At 37.6% G+C, this 23,312-nt stretch overlaps 1 protein-coding gene across 1 annotated transcript in view; it reads left to right on the top strand.

Annotated features, from left to right (window-relative positions):
• FKTN (fukutin) overlaps positions 1–23,312 on the top strand; it is a 42,697-nt gene that overhangs the window by 7,957 nt on the left and 11,428 nt on the right. Inside the window, exons 4-8 of the mRNA XM_006864696.1 lie at positions 3,182–3,459; positions 8,410–8,542; positions 15,436–15,565; positions 19,209–19,342; positions 21,519–21,646. Coding sequence (XP_006864758.1) covers positions 3,182–3,459; positions 8,410–8,542; positions 15,436–15,565; positions 19,209–19,342; positions 21,519–21,646 — 803 coding nt within the window. The remainder of the gene's footprint in view (positions 1–3,181; positions 3,460–8,409; positions 8,543–15,435; positions 15,566–19,208; positions 19,343–21,518; positions 21,647–23,312) is intronic.

The following is a 23,312-nucleotide window of genomic DNA, read 5'->3' as shown; positions in this document are numbered from 1 at the left end:
TTCTCAGATTACTTGCTCAGCATACAGGTTGAATAAGTATAGTGAAGGAATACAACCCTGTCACACACCTTCCTTAGTGTTAACCATTCAGTGTTCCCATGTTCTGTTTGAACAACTGCCTCTTGGTCCATGTACAGATTCCTCATGAGCACAATTAAGTGTTCTGGATTACTCATACTTCGCAATATTGTCCATAGCTTGTCATGATCCCCACAGTCGAAAGCCTTTGCATAGTCAGTAAAGCCCAGCTAAACATCTTTTTTATATTCTCTGCTTTCAGCCAAAATCCACTGGACATCAGCAGTGATATCCGTCATTCCATGTCCTCTTCTAAATCCAGATTGAACCTCTGGAAGTTCTCTGCCAATGTATGCTTGTAGCCGTTTCTGTATCACCTTTAGTAAAACTTTACTCGCATGGGATATCAAAAAGATTGTCATCATTTCCGCACTCCACTGGGTCACCTCTCCTTGGATTGGGTACAAATTCGGATCTCTTTCAGTCAATTGGCCAGATAGTTGTCTTCCAAATTTCTTGGCATAGATGAGTTAGTGCCTCCAGTGCCACCTCACTTTCTTGAAAGATTTCAGTTTTTAATTCCATCAATTCCTGGTACCTTGTTCTTTGACAATTCCTTCAATGCACCTGGGACTTCTTCCTTCAGTATCATTGGCTCTTGATCAAATGCTACCTCTTGAAATGGTTGAACATCAACCATTTCCTTTAGGTACAGTGACTCTGTGTATTCCTTCCATCTTCTTTTAATGTTTTCCACATCATTCAGTAATTTGCCCAGAGAATCCTTCAATAACGAAAGTCAAGACTAGAATTTTTTCTTCAGTTTCCCCAGCTTGAGAAATGCTAAGCATGTTTTTCCTTTTTGGTTTTCTGATTCCAGATCTTTGCACATTTTGTTGTAATATTTGACTTTGTCTTCTTGAGCTGACCTTTGAAATTTTCTGTTCAGCTCCTGTATGTACCTCCTCATTTCTTCATTTGCTTTAGCGTTTCTACACTGGAGAGCAAGTTTCAGTGTCTCTTCTGACATCCATTTTGACCTTTTCCTTCTTTCTTGTCTTTTCAATGACTTTTTGCTTTCTTCATGCATGATGTTCTTGATGTCATTCCCCAACTCTTTTGGTCTTCAGTCTGTAGTGTTTAATGTATCAAATCTGTTCTTCAGATCATCTCTAAATTCAGGTGGAATATATTCATGGTTATATTTTGGCTCTCGTGGACTTGTTTACATTTTCTTCAGCTTCAGTTAGAATTTGCATATGAGCAATTGATGGTCTGTTTCACAATCTGTCCCTGGCCTTGTTTTGACTGATGAGCTAGAGCTTTTCCATCATTTCTTTCTGCAGATGTAGTCAATTTGATTTCTGTGTATTCCATCTGGTGAGGTCAATGTGTATAATTATTTCTTATGCTGTCCAAAGAAGGTATTTGAAATAAACAAATCATTGATTTTGCATAATTGCATCATTTCTATCACAATGGCCATATTTTCCAACTACTGATCCTTCCTCTTTGTTCCCAACCTTTGCATTCCAGTCACCAGTAATGATCAATACATCTTGATTGCATGTTTGATTGATTTCAGATTGAAGAAGTTGGTTGAATTCTTCTATTTCATCCTCACTGACTTTAGTAGTTGTTGCATAAATTTGAATAATAGTGGAATTAACTGGTCTTCCCTGTAGGTGCATGGATATTATCCTATCACAGACAGCATTGTACCTCATGACTGATCTGGATATGTTCTTTTTGACAATGAATGCAACCCCATTCCTCTTCACTTTGTCAATCCCGGCATAGTAATCCATGTGATTGTCAGATTCAAAATGGCCAATACCAGACTGTTACAGCCCATTAATGCCTAAGATGTCAGTGTTTATGTATTCCATTTCATTTTTGATAATTTCCAATTATCCTAGATTCATACTTCTTATATTCCATGTTCCAATTATTAATGGATGTTTACAGCTGTGTCTCGTTATTTTGAGTTGTGCCCCATCAACAAATGAAGGTCTCGCGGGCTTTACTCCCACCGGCTTTACTGCATTCCAGTTATCATGGTCAGCTCTACTTTGAGGAGGCAGCTCTTCTCCAGTCTCATTTTGAGTGCCTTCCAACCTGAGGGGTTCACTTTCACGCACTATGTCTGACAGTGTTCCTCTGCTATTCTTAAGGTTTTCAATGACTATTCGGAAGTAGTTCATCACTCCTTCTTGCTAGTCTGTCTTTGTCTGGAAGCTCATCTGAAACTTGTTCACCATGGGTGACCCTGAAGTATTTAAAATATTGGTGGCATAACTTCCAGAATCACAGCAACTAACAAGCCACCAAACTGACAGATGAGTGGTGGAATATATATAAAATATATATATTTTAAAAATAGTTCCTTGGAAATGTAAATTTCTATTCAAATGTAAAGTGTTCTAAAAATGGATAGTGTTTAACCATCTATGTAATATAGGCTGCTGAAATTAAATTAAAATCTACACCATATAAGTTGATTTTGTCACATGAAATTTATACTATAATGAATATTGTTGACAAATGCACCTTGTCTTACAGTCTGTTTTCTAGTGGGTTGCATTATGATGAGGTTTTATTATAATAACGGCTTAAGGTGTTAGGATATAAACTGAGGTAAAACCTTTTTTTTTTTAAAGTACTTCTGAAGATAAAGATTGTTATGTTACATTGAGAAATACAAGTTTAATATTAAATGCTATTCTTATATTGGCATTTACTTTTATAGGTATTAGCCAGAGAATTCTAATATGAATAAATAGAAGAAAATTTTCTTTTTTTTCATAAGAAGAGTCATTGAGCTTGTCTTCTGTGCTATATAGTTTCTCTTTTTATATTTTCCTTTATTCTACTACTACCACCTTCCCCTCCCCACTTAACCAAACTCACTGCCAGAGACTCGATTCCAACTCATAGCAACCCTCTAGAGAGTTTCCGAGGCTGGAACTCTTTATGGAAGCAGAAAGCCTTATCTTTCTCCCAAGGAGAAGCTGATGGCTTTGACCTGCTAGCCTTGTAGTTAGCAGGCCAGTGCTTATCTTAAAGTACCACCAGATGACTCGAATTCATTATCAGAGTCACTTAAGCTTTGCTATTAGTATTTGGCTTCAAATATTCAAGCTTGATGTTTCTTTGGCTTTAGGAAGGCTGGTTTCAGATAGCCGAGGATATGGGATTTCAGTGCCTAAAGATTCAGAGCAAAGATCCCCGGCTAGATGGAATAGATTCACTTTCTGGAACCGAAATCCCCCTGCACTATATCTGCAAATTGGCCACTCATGCCATCCACTTGGTGGTCTTTCATGAAAGGAGTGGCAACTACCTCTGGCATGGCCATCTACGACTCAAAGGACATATTGACAGGAAATTTGTTCCTTTTCGAAAGTTACAGTTTGGTCGTTATCCTGGAGCTTTTGACAGGTAAGTACAGAATCAAAAGGGGAAATATGAAACCTGTGTTCCAGTCCTGAATTCATGCAGTTTTTTTTTCACATGTACTGATGGACTGGTGAGGTGCTGCAGGTTAGCGCGTTAGACCGCAAGGTCGGTTTGAACCACGAGGTCAGCTGTTCAGTCTCACCAGCCTCTCCTTGAAAACCCTCTACAGGGTTACTGTGAGTCAGAACTGACTCAACAGCACTTAACAACAATGAACTAATGTAATTCACATAAACCAGTTTTGAAATGGAATATTTTATATATACTTCCTATGTACAAAAAAATGTATATGAGTATGTACTTAACTGGTAAAAATATTAAGAAAACTAAGGAAGTGATACCAGAAAATATAGAATAGGTGTCTCTAGAAAGGAAGGTGTGTGATTGATGCATGGATGTTCACTTTATAATTTAGTATTCTTTATCGTTATGTTTTACGCACTTTGCTGTATATTTTTTGAAAGCCATTTGCAAAAATATATGAGGGGCTTCAAACAGTTCATGGAAGAAATGAAATTAAAAGATAATGGAATTTTCCCACTAACTTTTGAAACCCCCTTGTGTATATATTGTTGTTAAATGCCATAGAATCTGTTCTGACTTATAACAACCGTGTATAGGGTTTCCAAACCTGTAAATCTTTGTTGAAACAGAAAATTCATCTTTCTCTCATGGGCACAAACCATTGACCTTGTGGTTCACAGTCCAGTATTTATCCTACAAGAGTCATGGTCTGATAATGAAAGTATTTCTCTGGTGAACAGTTATTTTATTATGTGAAGGGCTCATATAAAATTTGATGAGTTATGGCTTATGATTCTTTCAAGAAAATGAGGCAGCACAGAAGGCACTCACTCATCTCACTCACACAACTATCTGGCCACAGAAGAGATCCATATTTGTGCCCATTCCAAAGAGAGAGGTGACCCAATGGAATGCAGAAATCATCGGGCAATCTCTTTGATGTCCCATGCGAGTAAAGTTTTACTAAAGGTTATACAGAAACTGCTGCAAGCATACATTGACAGAGAATTTCCAGAGGTTCAAGCCAGATTCAGAAGAAGACATGGAATGAGGGATATCACTGCTGATGTCCAATGGATTTTGGCTGAAAGCAGAGAGTATCAGAAAGATATTCTGATATTCTGTGCTTTACTGACTACACAAAGGCTTTTGATTTTGTGTATTATGACAAGCTATGGACAACATTGTGAAGTGTGAGTATTCCAGAACCCTTAATTGTGTTCATGAGGAATCTGTGCATGGACCAAGAGGCAGTTGCTTAAACAGAACATGGAAACACTGAATCATTTAAAATTAAGAAACGTTTTTGACAAGGTTGTATTCTTTCACTGTACTTATTCAACCTGTATGCTGAGCAAATAATCCGAGAAGCTGGGTTATATGAAGAAAAACGTGGCATCAGGATTGGAGGAAGACTCATTAACAACCTGCGATATGCAGATGATACAACCTTGCTTGCTGAAAGTGAAGAGGACTTAAACCACTTACTGATGAAGATCAAAGATCACAGCCTTCAGTATGGATTACATCTCAATGTAAAGAAAACAAAAATACTCACCACTGAACCAATAAACAACATTCTTATTAATGGAGAAAAGATTGAAGTTGTCAAGGACTTCATTCTTCTTAAATCAACTATCAACACTTATGGAAGCAGCAGTCACGAAATCAGACGATGTACTGCATTAGGCAAATCTGCTGCACAAGACCTTTTTAAAGTGTTGAAGAGGAAACAGGTCAGCTTGAGGACTAAGGTACACCTGACCCCAGCCATGGTATTTTCAATAACCTCATATGCATGAGAAAGCTGGACAGTGAATAAGGAAGACCGTAGAAGAACTGATGCTTTTGAGTTATGGTGTTGGAAGAGAATATTGAAAGTGCCATTGGCTGCCAAAAGAACCAATATATCCCTTTTGGAAGAAGTGCAGCCAGAGTGCTCCTTGGAAGCCAAGATGGCCAAACTTCGTCTCTCATACTTTGAACATATTGTCAAGAGGGATCAGTCGCTGGAGAAGGATATCATGTTTGGTAAGGTGGAGGGTCTGAGAAAAAGAGGAAGATCCCCAGTGAGATGGATTGGCCAAGTGGCAGCATTGATGGACTCAAGCGTGGCAACAATAGTGAAGTTAGCCCAGGATCGGGCAGTGTTTTTTTCTGCTGTGCATGGGGTCGCTATGAGTCGGTACCGACTCAATGTTACCTAACAAAAAAACACACAATGGTTTATGATATTAACAATTACGGGATGAAAAATGCATTCTTTTTTTTAAACAATAGTATTTTGTTGTGTTTTTTGAAAGCTTATACAGAAAATTGGATTTGCATTTAACAATTTCTATATAACTTGTTCAGTGACATTGGTTATATTTTTAAAACAAACAGTTTGTCATTTTCTCATTATTTCTGTTCTGGTAGTTTTGTTTCCATTAGTCTAGTTTCCTTGCCTACGTACCCACCTTCTTATTTTTGCTTTTGGGTAAATAATGATCATTTGGTTTCACATATAAATGTAGCAGCTCTGATAGTGTAGTGGTTACGAATTGGGCTGCGAACCTTAAGAGCAGCAGTTTGAGACTACCAGCTGTTCGGTGGGAGAAAGATGAGACTTTTTGCTCCTGTAAAGATTTACAGCCTCTGAAACTCTGTGCAAGCTCACTATGAGTATGAACCAACTCCACTGTACATCATGACGACAATGGCGATACTCATGAGGGATATTTTTTATATTGTGTACCAATCTGTTATTTACCTAAAAGGAAAAAGACATTCTTGAAGTTTAAAACATTGAGGCAGCAGTTTCTAACTTAGAATTCTACTTCTATTTCTTTTTGTAGTCACTAATAGTGTGGTGCTGTGGGTTAATGTGCTGGACTGCAAGATCAGTTTGAACTGCAAGGTTGGTGGTTCAAGCTCACCAGCTGCTTCTCAGAAACCCTGTACATGATCACTGTGGGTCAGAACCGACTTGATGGCACTTAACCATCACCACAGCAATAGTGATCCAGCAATATGTTTTACATATGAGAGCCTGATTTGAAAGCAGTAATAAACATTTCCTTCTATCAGACTTGTAAGATTTTTCAACTACCAGAGGGACGGACATTGCGTATATGTTACACTCGAGAAGTGTAAGAGTGTTTTTATTCTTATCTTCTTATTAGTCCTTAAAAACCACTTATTTGAATCCAAAGAATTGCCAAATGAATAGTAAACACAAGGTGTGAGGAAAAGTGGTGCTGAGCATGGTTTTCCTTCTCCTCTCCCTTTCACACACTCTGCCCCAGCACCTAGTAGAAAGAAAAGACCGTGAACGCTCTCAGGAGTAGTGCACAAGTGGAGAAGAAAACAAGGAGACAAAAAAAAAAATCACTTGATTGAGAAACAACTCAAAACTAGGTATTCAAAACTAGGCCTTTCTACATTTTTTGTATATATGCAGTCAAAGATTTTCTGGTCCAAGCCAGATATTAGCAATAAAATAGCCCAAAAAGGAAAGGGAATGATAGAATACTTTGTTGTCAATCTTAATTCTTTTCATTAATTATCTTAGTCAAAATCTTAGTACCCACTTTTTTCTGACCCACTTGTGTGCGTATGTTTTGTATGTGACTTGGGGAGCGCGTTGGTTCTATAGAATAAGTACTGGGCTTCGAACCACAAGGTCATGCTTCAGTTAGAAAGCTGAGGCTGGCTGCACTCACAAAGCTTTACAGCCTCGTTCATCCTATGCAGTGTCTTTATGAGTCGGGATCAACTCTTTGGCACTTAACAACAACAATATGTCAGTGGAGGAGCCTAGGATAAACACTGGACTGCCAACCACAAAGTCTGCAGCTCAAACCCACCGGTTTGACCTTCTGCTTCCATAAAGATTTACAGCCTCGGAAATCCGTTCCAGGGTCGCTGTGATCCAAATCGACTCAGTGCCAATGGCTGTCAAGTAACTTCCTTAGGAAGACATGGTCTTTAAAATATCTAGAGCTTTGGAAATTTATTTCAAAGTTTAGTTAATAATTCAGTAGGATTCAAAAATTGTCTATCAGTAAGTAAATATTTGTTAAGCATTGTTGTTGTTTTTATTGTTAATTGCTGTTGAGTTGGTTCCAACTCATAACGATCCTGTATAGGGTTTCTGAGAATTGGCTGGTGAATTTGAACTGCCGACCTGGGGTTTTAAACCAACCTTGCAGTCCAGTGCTTATCCTACAGCACCACATGTGTATAATTCCCTAGGAAAAAAATTACATATCTGTATCATACAATTTTATATATAGAAGATTGGGAAACTCACAAAGAATATTTATGGAATATGGAATTCAAAATATATGACTGATTCCCAGGTTAACATTTTGCTCAATTAATGAGACTGTCTCTCAGGCTGTTATAATTTACTCACATGTCTGAAGTGTTAAAAATATTTACTTCTCTAAAAGTAAGTAGTTTAACTTTCCATTCTGCCTGAAACATCAAGCTATATATGACTAAATTAAAAAAAAATTTTAAAATACATTAACCAAAATTCTTAAAACTCTTTTGCTATTTGATGCCTAATTATCAAGGTCGTATTACAGTTGCTTATTGATATCTAAGGCGGTAGTGGTGGTGTGCTGTGAAATCTGTTCCAACTGATAGCGACCCTGAATAGGGTTTCTGAGGCTGTAAATTTTTATAGGAGTAGAAAGCCTCATTTTCTCCCATGGAACAGCAGGTAGTTTTGAACTGCTGACCCTGAAGTCAGCAGCCAACTTGTAACCACTACACTACCAGAGCAGAGCTCCTTGATATCTAAGGTAGTTGAAGAAAATATACTTGATGTTTAGCTATTTTGCTGATGTTTGACATTTTAAAGAGGCTGTGTCAATATTCTAGTTTAAATTTTGATAAAAAATCCTAACTTTTTTTCAGACCAGACTTACAACACATTACCATTGATGGATTAGAAGTTCAAATTCCAAAAGATCCAGTGCACTTTCTTGAAGAAATACCACACTCTAGGTTTATTGAGTGTCGGTATAAAGAAGCTCGAGCATTCTTTCAGGTTAGTGGTAACCAAATAGTGAGCTTTTTATATTGAAATATTGTGTTTACATTTAGTATATCTGGAAGGGAAGTGAAGAGACTCCTGGAAAATAGATAAAAACAGGGTTTTTTTGTATTTACTTCTTTTTCCCTAGGTTGTTTGTCTGATTCTTAAAAATGTAGATCAGAATTGACTTATGAACCTACCTCTACCCTAATTGAATGGTTTGATATTCATAGATATTGTTTCATATGAGTTATTATAAATGTAGAATGTTTCATATGTTTCTCTCTTTGATAAGAAGATAACCAGTAATCTTGGTTAGCCTCTGTCTTTAGTTAGATGATCCATAAACTTTATAAAAGGCAGTTTATTCTGTTTTTGAAGCAATCCAAGTAGGATGAAACCATGTATGTAGGTTTAGAAAATTTTATGGAAAATAAAGTTTTTCTCAGAAAGTTGGCACTAAATATGAGTTCTTTGTTATTTATGAAGGTTTTTGAAGATAAATGCTACACAAAGACCAAGTGCTTTTGAACTTTACTTTTTCTCACTGCCCTGGCTTTCAATTCAATAAACATTTATTGAAAACCTGTTTCACAGGAACTCTGCTCATAGAGGGGATATAAAGATGATTTTGAAGGGCATGAATGTTCCGCTCTAAGAGATGATAAGAAACAGACCTGGTAAAAACAGGTAGATTTACAGTGGGGTTTTGTACCCTAAATCTTCCACTTCTCCTTTATTTACTAGAGTCCCCTGTCAAGGATTTTGTATACATAGGAGGAGAGCAAAATGGGAAAATGAAGTACCAGCTTGATTATCTGTCAGCCAAGTGCCCTAGATCCACAAATGTAAGGTCTCTGGTAAGCTGTGCTGGCTTCCAAGGCCTATATCTGGCAAACTTCCTGAAATCTGTATTGTGGGGCTGCATACTTAGCCACCCTCATGAATGAGAAGCCAGAGAACATCTTGTGTGGATGGGCCACTCTGGTAGGGAAGTGCAGTCCAGTAATACCTTCACCACATGATGACAGGAAGCAGATGAGATACAGTTTGGTGCCTGAACTCAACCACTTACTCTTCCTGCCTTAAAGGAGTCTGTTCTGGTTGCCACGTTTGTCCTAGCAGGTAGTCCGCCTTTTCCCCCACTTGATTACCAGAACTTCCTGATGACAGGCATCTTGTTTTACTCCCCTCTGTACCCTGGCAAAAGAAAAAGATAAATGTAGGGAGCATAAGATGCTCATCTGAGTCAAATGAGTTTTAAAGACATTTACTAGCGTCAGCAGTTTGAAACTCCCAGCTGTTCTGCGGGAGAAAGATGAGGCTTTCTGCTCCCGTAAAGATTTACAACCTAGGAAACCCTGTACAGGGTCGCTATGGGTCGGAACTGACTCGACAGCACATAACAACAACAACTCCATTATTATTTAAGGAGCTCTGGTAGTGTAGTGGTTACAAATCGGCCTGCTAACCTCAAGGTTGGCAGTTTGAAACTACCAGTGGTTCCGCAGGAGAAAGATGAGGCGTTCTGCTCCCATAAAGATTTACAGCCTCAGAAACCCTGTGCAGGGTCACTATGAGTTGGAACTGACTCCACAGTACTTAACAACTCCATTATTTAGACTTCTGGTGTAGTACTGTAGGATAAGCAGTAGACTGTGATGCACAAGGTTGGCAGTTCAAACCCACCTGAGAAACCCTATGCAGGGTTACTGTGAATCTAACTGACTCAAGGTGCTTAACAACAACAACCCCATTATTTAGCAGGTATTTGCCCAGACTCGTTTTGTTGATCTTTGTAAGAAGATAGTATAAAATACAAAATGTTCCAAAATACTGACAAAATCATGAGGATACATCATATATGTTCATTTCATTATTTTCACTATTGTTTTTTATTTAAAGGGCAAGCACTTGAGTAAAGTTATGAGTGACAGATGCTCAAAAAGCTTACCATAAGCTTATCATAAGCTCATAATTTTGGTGTTGAAAGTACTGTCAAATAGTAGACTATACTGCTGTTTGGAGGTTTATATTCATAGCAGATCAGGTGGGACGTTATATCTCTCCCTCATCATGTTATTCTGTATCCTTAACTTGTAACAAGGCAGACTTGTGATTTTTAATTTTTCTCCCCTCATATTACTAATATAGAATGTAGAATGGGATTTATGATCTTTTTAATCATTATTCTTTTAAATATTTCATTCTTTACCATTTGTGTTAAAACCATGGTTGAAAATACCAGGTCAGTTTTCAAATTAAAGTGGACATATATCACTTTGAACACTTGATGGCGCCAAACAGTCTTAATGCAACACAAGCAATGGATTATAGATCACATAGAGCAGCTTCGTAACACTGCTTTTTTCTGATAATTTTTTGAAGCAACCTCAAACTTAGAGAAAAGTTTTAAGTATATTGCAAATAACTTTATTTCCCCTGAACTACCTTCTACCTTCTTCCACTGCCATTTTCATAGTCCCTTTGCCCTCAGCAAGAACTGAAGCTGATTGTGGGTGTTTGCCTGGTAGATTGACCCTAATCAATCCCTCAACTAGTTAAGTATTTAAAAAAAAATTAGCCTGCATAAATTGGGAATGCAAAAGTCTAGTATTAATATAAGCTAATGCCATATATGGGGTCCTGGTGTAGTGCTATGGGTTAATGCGCTGTACTGCAAAGCTAGTTGAACTACAAGGTAGATGGTTCAGGGTCAACATCTGCTCCTTTTAAACCCTATACAGTGTCACTATAGGTCAGAACTGATGACCAACAATACCATAAAGGTTTTCTGGTGTGGTTCTTAGGATAAGCACTGGACTGCTAACTGAAAGATTGGCAGTTCAAACCTACATGGTTTCTATGAGTCGGAACTGAGTTGAAGGCACTTAGCAACAAGGAACAATGCCATATAATCCTCATTCACATTTTCCTAATTGCTCCAATAATGACTTTCTGATAAAAGGGTTCAGTTTAGAATCCTGCAGCTAATTCTCCTATTTCTTTAGTCGTCTTCCATCTGGAACAGTTTCTTAGTCTTTGTTTTTGATTTTACATTTATGATTCATAAACTTGAAGATTATAGTCAAGATAATTTGTGGAATTTGAATTTATCTGGTTTTTCCTCATGTTAGACTCATGTTGTTATATATCTTTAGTGGGGAAAACACCAACAGTGATTCTGTGCTCTTCTATTCTATTATTCCCTTTCAGGTGAAGCTTTTTTTTTTTTTATCATCGCTACTGATAGTCATATTGATCACTTGGTTAAACTGATGTCTACTAATATAATCTCTGTGAAGTTACTGTTTTTCCCTTTGTAATTAAGAAGTGTTTTGTGTGAAGATATTTTGACCTTTAATTAGAAAGGTCATTTCTTTATCAAACTTTAAATTATATATTTATTTGTTTATAATGTATGAACTTTGGTTTCTAGTTTTAATCCATTGGGTTATAGTCCATAATTATGTTCATTGTTTGGAGCCCTGGTGTGGCACTGTGGGTTAATGTGCTGGACTGCAAAGCCTCTTTGAACCACATGGTCGGCATTTCAGGCTCACCAGCCACTCCTTGGAAATCCTTTACAGGGTTGATATGGGTTGGAACCGATTCAACAGCACTTAACAACAACAAAAACAATCTTCATCATTTATTTTGATCCTGAAATTGCTCCATATTTGGCAAGTGGAAACCTTTTTACAATGTCTCCCATTCTTTTTTTTCTTGTCTCCATTGCACTGTGGAATAATGCACTGGACCACAAGGTTGGTTTGAACCATAAGGTCAGGCATTCAGATTCATCAGCCACTCCTGGGAAATGCTATACAGGATTACTAAGAGTCGGAACTGACTCAATGGCACTTAACAACAACAATAATCATTCTTTGAGGACTTTCTTGCTCTTTGGTATAATGGCGTAGTCTAGTTTCATCTTGGAATTCCCTGTTCTATCCCTAGGATCAGCTATTTCTCCAAGTCTTGGCTCCTTTTAGAAACCAAGGTCTGTATGCCAAGTTGCTCAATGCTATTTCAGTATTGCTGCACACAGGCCATTTCACTAAACAGGTGTAGTATGCGTGTGCATAACACACATAAAATACTGAAGTCTATAATTCACATCAATATCTCCATTTTCAATAAACACCATGGTTTTTTCCTAGTTTTTACATTTCCCTATTTGTGACTTCCTTCTCCAACACTGAGAGTCTGACATCCATGATCTTTAATATGTTTACTTGTCTGTTCAGTCTCCTAGAATGTAACCAATCTCCTTTCGCTACTGTTTCCCCCTTACCCATGTCGATTCTTTTCTCACCTGACTTCTTGTTGTTGTTAAATGCCGTAGAGTTGATTCCGACCCATAGCGACCCTGTATAGGGTTTCCAAGGAGGAGCTGGTGAACCTGAATTACCGATTTTGCAGTTCAAACAACTTTGCAGTCTGATGCATTAGACCACAGCACCACACCAGGACTCCTAAATTACAGATGAGGAAATTAAGTGTCAGAAAGATTTGTTTATTTTTTTATTTTGTGATCCATTCAACAGATAGGCCCTGTTCTCATAGCACTTACATTCTTCTGGAGTGTTGTGCCCAGGATCACATAGCTAAAAAGTTGAGCTAGGATTGAACACAGATATGCTGATTCAAAACCTCATCTTTTTTCTGTGGTACAAGGGTGGCTTCAAAACCTTCATGGAAAAATGGAATTGTTCCACAACCTTAGTGAAGCCCCCTCATACTTTATGGACTCCTGGGGTGGCACTGTAGGATCAGCACTGGACTGTGAACCTCAGGGTTGGCAGTTCAAACCTACTAGCCCCTCTTCAGAAACCCACATAGGGTCAAGATGTTGGAACCAACTCAACAGCGCTTTACAACAACAGTACACTTCATAGTTCTTTTTATTTTTTAAATTTTTATTGTAAATTGAGTGATAGTTACATGGGAGTGCATCGGACTTATAGTCATCATTTATTGCAGTGATTACAGTTTCCTCTGAGCACATCATTCAACAGTGTTTGCTTCTATTCCTTTTGTTTTGTTTTATTTTGTGTTTTTTTTTCGTTTTTTTTTTTTTTTGGGGGGGGGGCTTGTACACAAAAACACTCAGGATTATATAATCATTTAAACAACCAAAGGGCATATTCCGTAAGCCTGCATCCTGGTTGCCAACACTCAGTCCCTCTTTTTCCATGAGTCTTGCGTCCTCAGCTGCTCTCTCTCTCCATGTCCTCATCTCTGCCTCTGTCTCTGGTGTCGCTGCCTCTCTAGATAGGGTCCCATATTTTGCTCATGCTCTTCTCCCTTGATGGTCCTAGGGTCCTCTTTTTCTGGACTGTAAGATTAACTACTCCCCTGTTTTTGTTACAAAACTTCTACCTTTACAGTTGTAACATTCGCAATTAGTCATGGTAACGATCACTCACTATTGAATCATCAGAAACTTATCCCCATCTCTTTTCACCAGACCCATCTAGTCATGATGAAAACTATTCAGTGGGGACTCTGTCTTCTCCCACACACACTTAAACTAAACTCCCTCTTGAAAACTTGTAAGCCAGTCACTTCGTGCCTTTATCAACCCCTCATCTTAGGTAGCCATTGTCTAAGTTGCCCATCCCTATCTATCCTGCATACACAGGAAATAGGATTGATAGTTGATATGAAGATGCCTTCCCTCTCAGTTGATATTTTGAGCTACTACATTGTTAAGTATAGGTCAAGTTCATAAAATTGTAGCAATTTACACTTGTTTACTTTATCAAAAATTGTTTTTTTTTTTTTTTTTTTTAATTTTTTCCTTTAGTTGAGTTCTGATCATCAAGCCATTGAGGCCAGGTCAAATGGGTACCATCTGCAAGTTTGGGCATTCTTGTGCATCTTCCTCGAGTTCTGATCATCAAACCATTGAGAATAGGTCAAATGGGTACTATCTGTAGGTTTGGGTGTTCTTGTGCATCTTCCTTCATTTCAGCTGGATGCTTTACTCTGAGCTCTAGCCCTCTGTGGCTGTGCTCTTGTCCATGGGCTCAAGTGTCCCCAGGTCTCACCACACTTTGGACCAACCAGCCCTTCCTCTTCTTTTTTTCATCTCCAGGTCAACGGGAGTCTAGGGGACATGGTATAACTCAGCCCACATCTTCATTGCTGCCTTTCCCCCTCTTCCACTCACCGGTAGACCAATGTGGTTGCCAGCAAGCTTACATGCCTGCTCATATGTTCCCTTTGAGTTTCAGTCTTGGAGAGGGGTTTGCTCTGAAGGGTCTTGATTGCTTGTCTTGATGACTCCCCGGTGTACTTCATAGTCTTTTGTAAACCCACTAATGTAGCATCAGAGTCCTGGTGTGGTGCCATAGAATAAACACTGGATCACAAGTTAGTTTGAACTGCAAGACTGGTGGTTCAAACTCACTAGCTTCTTGGAAACCGTATTCAGGATGGCTGTGAATTGGAACCTATTCAATGGCACTTAACAACAAAAACAATATAGCTTCAATGAATGATGAAAATGTCATTATAGTGTAGTTTGCTGCAGCTGTACTTGTTCTAATGATTACCTTCTATCCCCCTAACTGCCCAATTTACTAAAGTATAACATAGAGGAAGGAGCTGAAAAAGGTGTAAATCACATTCTCTGAGAATCCTGATTATATTCCCTTACCTATAACTCGTCTCTCATAGCTTCTAGTCCTATATGCCTTTTTTTTTTAAGTGTGACTAACAAGGAGGTATAAAACTTACTGTTTTTCTCATTTGTGTTATTTCTTTTACAAAACTTGATTTTTGTAATAAAAAGATAAAAGAAAATGTTTAATTTTAAATTTTAATTTAAACGTTACAGAAGTGCTTCTAGCAATTTAGATATGGCTGTAATTGCTGATCATTTATTATATCTGTAGCAGTACCTCGATGATAACACTGTGGAAGCTATGGTCTTTCGGAAGAGCGCAAAGGAATTGTTGCAATTGGCAGCCAAAACATTAAAGAAACTGGGAGTACGATTCTGGCTGAGCAGTGGCACTTGTCTGGGTAAAATTCTCATTACTTTCTTTATATTTGTCACTTTGACTTTAGGGATAACTGCTTGAAATGAGAAAATATTAGTGATATATTCTAAGTATTGGAGTCCTGGTGTGGCGCTGGCTGAGGGTTAATGTGCTGGACTGCAAGGTCTGTTTAAATCTCAAGATTGGTGGTTCAGGATCACCAGCTGTTCCTCAGAAACTATACAGGATTGCTGTGAGTTGGAATTGACTCTACAGCACTTAACAAAAACAACAACAACATTCTACGTGTTACTGTTTTAGACAGAATATTAATGCATGGAACAAGGATTCTTTGTCCTTTTAGTGTATTGTATATATGTGAAATCTTATTATTAATCATCTGAATTTCTAATCACAGGTTTTATATTATTTAAAATTTGCATTTATTTTATCTGCTTGTTTTTGTTTTCCTGAATTCTTTTAAAGTTTTTCTGTGTTCTTTTTTCTTACTTTCCTTGATCTTTCTGTTAATCCTTTGAAGGTACCTAAATATAAGTCTTAATTAGACATTTTATAAATGATTTTCTCTTGTTTCTTCATGTGAGCTGAAATTGCCTGTTGCCATCAGGGCATTGTGGTGTTTTTATATTTGTATATAGTTGATGTTTGATATGTTGTTAGGCTCTCATCAACTGCCCTTTGTGGATGTAGCTAGGAATGGAAACATTCTTGTTTACCATTCTTGTGCCTCAGCTTAGGGTGGGTTTGCTGATGGTGGCTACTACCTATTGTTGATTGTGGCATAGGAACTGGTATTCACTCTTGTCTAGTGGTTGGAGCTGCAGAGGGTATGGTCGTAGTTGGGCTGTATGGGCACAGTTGCTGTTTCCTGTCAGAATAAATAAATTAGGAACCAACAATGAAAAGAGAAAATAATAAAGAGGAAAAAAGAAAAACATGCAGCACCCAGAAGAAAAGAGTATAATAAGTATAAAGACAAAAGAGGGACAGAGAAATGGAACTATCGAAGAGAAAAGGAAGCGGCAAAAAAAAGACACAAGAATGACTAAAAGGAAAAAAGAGTGCCTGGAAAATAGATAATAGAAAAAAAAAACAAGAGAGGAAATACAAGAAAGAAATTTTATAAATACTTAGGGAAGAAAACCAGGGAGAGGGAAGATGAATAGAGAAAGAGAGTAATAAAGATTTAAAGGGGGGGAGGGGGAAGAAGAAGAGGGGAAATGAGGAATAGTAGAAAAGAAGGAAAAACAAAAGTGGAGGCAGAAAGGATAAAATTCAGGGGAATGGTACATGGAGGGGATTATAACCATTGTAATGAAACAAAGCATATGATTTGTTGAATGTAAAACTGATGATCTGCCCTGTAAACTTTCACTCAATTCACAGTAAAAACTTTAAAAAAAGAAAAGAAAAAAAAAGTCAAGGGAATGGCAAGAGAAGACTGAGGAGAAAGAGTAAGCAAACAAAAACAATGAAACAACAAAAGGAAACAAAACAAGCAAATACCAGTCTAGGGGTTGGACCAGAGAGAAGAAAACTTGGGTGGGCTCCTGCAAGCCAAGGAGCTCACAAAGGGGGTAAAGGAGGGATGTGACAGCAGAGTCACTAGCCCTAGACGGAGTTCCTACCGGCCTCAGGGTTAGGACATCAATCTAGAAGTAGTTTGTGCAGACCCTTGATGGAGCTTCAGTGCGTTAGGACCACAGGGCATGTAGGGGCAGAGTGACCTGTTAAATACTGTCTGGTGGCTTTGCAGATTCTGTAGATCTGGAGCCAACCCCACCTGACTCCAGGCACCAAAATGGAACACCAAAGCGGTGTCGCTGGCTCGCGCCTCACACTGATATGGTTCCCAACCACATGGCTCTGAATCCCAGGAGAGCAGGGTCTGAGCTGGCCACACCTCATCCAGCTGGTCACCAAGGGAGTGTGTAAAATAAAGAATGTCACCTTTCCCATCACACCTTCTGTTGCAATTGCAGAAGTTCAAGATGTATACCCTACATCTGGCCAGTCAATCACCACTCAAGTCTCTCTCTCCATATACACATTATTTATGTGATATATGTTTAACTTCTTATAAACGAAATGGTTTTATGGAATGTATAATCAAAATAATTCTTCATTATTTGTTTTTTGTTTTCTTGATTTAAGGGTCATTTATGTCATAAGGGACTTCTGTTTGTATTCAATTATATTTAAAGCTCTTTCCATTTTTAATAGGTTGTGATTTTTATATGGATTACTTCAACAAAATTAGGAAAGCATGTCTGTAAGCTTTTCTCAAACTAGAGGTGGGACCACATCCTAGACCTCTTTAAGATCTATTACTATTTAAAAATATAATCCAGTAGTTAGAATTCTTGACATTATTGCTCTATAGCAATGCCTATAACGCTAACATAGACATTTTACTTTATGAAATAGTCTATTTTTTAAAGTAAGTTTACATTTATAGAAAAATTATGTAGAAAGTACAGAGAGTTCTCATATATCCCTTCTCCCTGCTACCCACAGGTTTTCGGGGGGGGGGGAGGTTTGGGTGGGGAGGCATTTGTTACAGTTGATGGACTAAAATTGCTACATTATTTTAAATAAAGTTCATCGCGTACACCAGGGTTTACTTGTTGTGTTGTACAGAACTATGGGTTTTGACAAATGCATGGTGTCTTCTGTCTACCAGTGAAGTTTGTTTTCATTGAATAGTTTTCTCCCCCCATTTATGTACTTTTGAAATTATTTGAATGGGAGAATTAGAAGGATAATGGGAGAGACTCAGGAGCCTTTAGTAGAATTATGGTATACATTTTATTTTTGGAGAGCAATGCTGTAGCATCTAATTGAGAAATAGATACATAGTTGTTGTTATGTGCCATGGAGTCGGTTCTGACTCATAGCGACTCTGCATGGGGTTTCCAAGGCTGTAAATCTTTACAGGAACAGAAAGCCTCATCTTTCTTCACGGAACAGCTGGTAGTTTAGAACTGCTGACCCTGAGGTTAGCAGCCTGATTCATAACCACTATACTACCAAAGCTCCTCAGATACATAGTAAACACCTAGAACAGCTCTGAATAGTTTATTTCTTCTGAGTCTTATTTAGTAACCTCAATTTTTCAATACACTGTAGAACTATGTTTATTTCGACAGTGTATTGAAAAATTGAGGTTACTAAATAAGACTCAGAAGAAATAAACTACTCAGACCTGTCAGGTTCTAAAAAATTACTGCACAGCAAAGAGAATTGATTATGCTAAAATAATTCAATTATATATTTTTAGCAGGTCTTAAAAACAGCCTCCGTCTTTAGAGTTTAATGAGTAAACACTCAACAGTAACTTCAGGTATTTTAAATGGATAGACCAGCTAACATTACAAAAGCTCATGCATCATTCAAAAATGAAAATACATACACCATCAACTTTTTTGAGGCAGTTAAGTGCTCAGACCAGTAAAAAATAAAAAGTTCTACAACAGGTGACTCTTATAATCACAATCTTTCAGTTTGGGATTTAACGTTTAAATAATAGTTTTGGTCTAATCGTGTGAAATAAAATCCTGAGTGTAATCCTGTGAAATAAAATCTGTGATAAAAAGACTATCCATTATAATGACTAATTTTGTATCAACTTAAAAGCATTTTAAAATTTGTTTTTCTTTCTTTAGGATGGTATCGGCAATGCAACATTATTCCTTATAGCAAAGATGTTGACCTAGGAATTTTTATACAAGATTACAAATCTGATATTATTACAGCATTTCAGGATGCAGGACTTCCACTCAAACACAAATTTGGGAAGGTCAGTAATAAAACTTTAACTGTATAAGTAACATGTCTGAAAAAAAAAGCTTAGATTAAGCAGCTCAAAGATGGTTAAGAACTTTGCACACGTCACTTTATCACTCAGTAAAGGAGCTCTGGTAGCGTAATGGTTATGAATCGGGTTGCTAACCTCAAGGTCAGCAGTTCAAAACTACCAGCTGTTCCGCGGGAGAAAGATGAGGCTTTCTGCTCCCGTAAAGATTTACAGGCTCGGAAACGCTGTACAGGGTCAGTATGAGTCAGAACCAACTCCACGGCACATAACAACAAAAACAATCGACCAGTTTGAGTTTAGACAAATCTTGTTAACCATTTTACAACTTGTGCCCCATTTAGCTAGAAAAGCTAGAAAATCTGACTTTGTCTTGATGATAAAAAGAAAAATTTTAGATTCTTAAAGATAAATTTAGTACAATTGTGGTGGTGGTGTGTGTGGAGTCAGTTCCAACCCATAGCAACCCTGTGTAAGGTTTCTGAGGCTATAAATCTATACAGGAGCAGAAAGCCTCAACTTCTACCACGGAGCAGCTGCTAGTTTCAAACTGTTGACCCTGAGGTTAGCATTCTGACTTGTAACCACTATGCTGCCAGAACTAATTACTACAATTATGTTGTTGTTGTTGTTGTTAAGGGCTGTCGAGTCAGTTCCGACTCATAGTGACCCCGTGTAGAGTTTCTGAGGAGCGGCTGGTGAGTTTGAACTGCCAACCTTGTGGTTCAAACTGACCTTGTGGTTGAGTGCTTATCCTACAGCACCACACCAGGACTCCTACTATAAAATATAGTTAACACAATATGTAATATGCAATTAGTAGTATAAGTAAAATTCCTAGTCCCCTTACCTAAAGCTATATACACTATATCTCATGTATTATTTATTTTATGTGTGATTCTGTAGAATATCATTTGACGTAAATATTCTACTGATTGCCAAGGGGTAGAAATATCATATCATTCCAGACAGAATACTTGAATTCCTTATCTATCTCACATGGTACAGGAAGACTTAGGTCAGCAGTTTTCTCAGTGATCAAGCAGAGATAGGTCATCATGGCCTAGATAAAGTCTCCTTATGGACCATTAACTCCCTAAGTCCTGACTCCATGATCCTGTGCAAATATCTTACTCTTAACATATTCCTTCCCAGGATGATGCTGTCTTAGAAAGCAAGTGGAAGTATCTTCGTTGTTAAGTGCTGTCAGTTCCAACTCATAGCGACCCTTTGTAGGGTTTCTAAGGAGTAGTTGGTGGGTTTGAACCACCAACCTTGTGGTTAGCGGTCCAGTAGCACCACATGAAGACTCCAGAAGTATTTGAAAAAATGCTTTTTCTTGTCATATATATTCATTTCAGTTTATTAAAAAATAATAATAAAGTAATGAAATGTTTTCTGAAGTCAAAGTAGTTCAGCATACATTTAGTGAGCAGTCATTCTGTGTCTGCATTGGGACACAGAGATTACAGTCTTTACCCTGAAGGAGCCCACAGTCTAATTGGGAGAAAAAAGCACAAATAAGTATTTTGTGATACAGGTCAACAGTTCAAACTCACCAGCTGCTCCAGTGTCACTATAAGTCAGAATGACTTGACGGCACTTAACCAGTCTCACCAAGTCAATAGGAACAGAGTTGTTTGTAGGATCATTTTATTTAGGTAAATGCTTTCACAATTCTTTTGTTTTATATCTTCACTTTTAAAGCTTGAAATATATATATTTAAATAATCTATGGAATATGTGTGGATTGTTATAATGTCATATCTACCTAAGTACCTATTGAGTTGAGAGAGGTTTAATTCTTGATAGTAAACTTGGTTGGTTAATAAAGGGAAGTAACTTTTCTTTGGTTCTTTTCTATTTTTAGTAAGAACAGGACACTGAAACAGAATGTTTATTTGCTTTGAGGAATGATAATTCAACCACCCTAAGCCATTTATTTTGAGTTGGCATCATCAAGTGTAAGAAGCAGCATGATTTAGTGTGTATTTAAGAAAGAAGTTAAATGACGGCATGCTGCTGATTATGAGATACATCCCTATTTCAGAGACTTTCCAGTTTGAAAAGCATGTTCGAATCAGTACTCTCTAAAACATTTTTTTTAGAAGAAATGTATTTTCTTTGTTTTATTCTGTGATGATTTTCATCTTCCTCCTAGGTAGAAGACAGCTTGGAACTATCTTTCCAGGGGAAAGATGATGTAAAACTTGACATATTTTTCTTCTATGAAGAGACTGACCATATGTGGAATGGAGGCACTCAGGCCAAAACAGGGAAAAAATTTAAGTATGGATCAGATAAGTATTTATAAAAAAGGATTATAGTAATAACATCAGATGATAGAAAAAGGGAAATAACAAAGTGAAAAACACTTGAGTTGGAGCCAACTCAGTGGCATTTAGCAGCAACAGTCTCCTAAGATTGTTGATGTGATTCAAGATGGTGGATGGTGGGGGGAGGGGGGGGGGACATTGTGTATTTACCTTTTTCCAGGCTCTTTCCATGGAGCAGCAATATTCTGAGTATTTATGCATTTAATCCTCACAACTGTGAAAGAGTCTATGTGAGGCATTGAGAAGTTCAATAATTTGTTGAAGAGCACAAGCAGATAAGTGGAATCAGATTGATGGCAGTCTGTCACTACTAGAGCGCATGCTTCTAACCATACTTCTTCCCTATACACCTGACAATCTCAAGTGCTTAATACAGTGCTTAGTAACTTCTTTGTGAATGGTGGTGATTATTACTATCTCGTTATATTATTAATGTTATAATTACTGTTTTTTCTGTTACTGCCATTATTATCATAGTCATATGACCAATGGCATAAATGCACCTCAGAAATTTGCTCAGATTAGGGCTCCGATCACTGAATAAAATTGAGCCATTGGGCACAGGGGACACTGTTAGTCTAAAGACAGAGGAGGAATGGTGAACCCAGATTGGGTTCTACTTGATAAATTGAAAGGAACCCTGGTAGCGAAATGTATTAAGAGCCTGGCTACTAAGTACAAAGTCAGCAATTTTAATTTACAAGTGTCTCTGCTGTAGAAACCAGCAGAGGCGGAACCATCTCTACAGCACACAACCACCACCAGGCACATTGATCTATTCTAGCTAGGATCTCGAATCCTTATAAGAAGACAGGGTGTCATCTTGTAAGGTTAAACTTGTTCTAGAAGCTTGAGAGTAATCTGTATCTTTTCCTCAAAGTCTTAAACATATCCCCTAATTAATACGAATCCCAGAGTGTATTCTTGAAACTTTTATTTATTGTAAGAACATATTTTTCTTTATGACAGTAAAACTTACGAATGTGGGATACGCTCTGATTATGAGGTTCCTGAAATTAATAAATTACTGAATATATTTTGACAAGTGAATGGGGGCTAGGGGATGTTAAGTGTTTTGACATTGACCTACAGTGCCATCGGATAAGCACTGGACTGCAAACCACAAGGTTGGTAGTTTGAGCCCACTAGCCACTCCATGGAAAAATGAGGTTTTCTGCTCTGCTAAAGATTTGAAGCCTCGGAAACCCTATACACGATCATTGTGAGTCAAAACCAACTGAATGTCACTTAAGAACAATAGTTTACTCAAAATATGATAAAGAAGTTAACTTTATAATTAAGAGACTTTTTTTCATGCTAAGATAGTATAGACTTCTAGTGTTGTGCTGGGCTGTGGACTACAAGGTCGGCAATCGGACTGATTCCATTGTATGTAATCATTGTATGTAATCACTACCACTGCCACCCATATTACCTTGGCAAGTTTCTTAACCTGTCTGTGACTATCCCCTCTATAAAATGGGGATGATAATACAGATTGCCACATAGTTTTTTTAGTTTTTTTTTAATTAAATGTTTTTATTTTGAGATTGAGTGAAAGTTTACAGGGCACATCATCAGCTTCACATTCAACCATTCATATAGCTTGTTTCATTACA

The sequence above is a fragment of the Chrysochloris asiatica genome, unplaced genomic scaffold (assembly GCF_000296735.1).
Source record: "Chrysochloris asiatica unplaced genomic scaffold, ChrAsi1.0 scaffold00069, whole genome shotgun sequence".
NCBI classification, from domain to species: Eukaryota; Metazoa; Chordata; class Mammalia; order Afrosoricida; family Chrysochloridae; genus Chrysochloris; species Chrysochloris asiatica.
The sequence above is the reverse complement of the archived record's forward strand: the minus strand, read 5'-3'. Positions and strand labels throughout refer to the sequence as shown.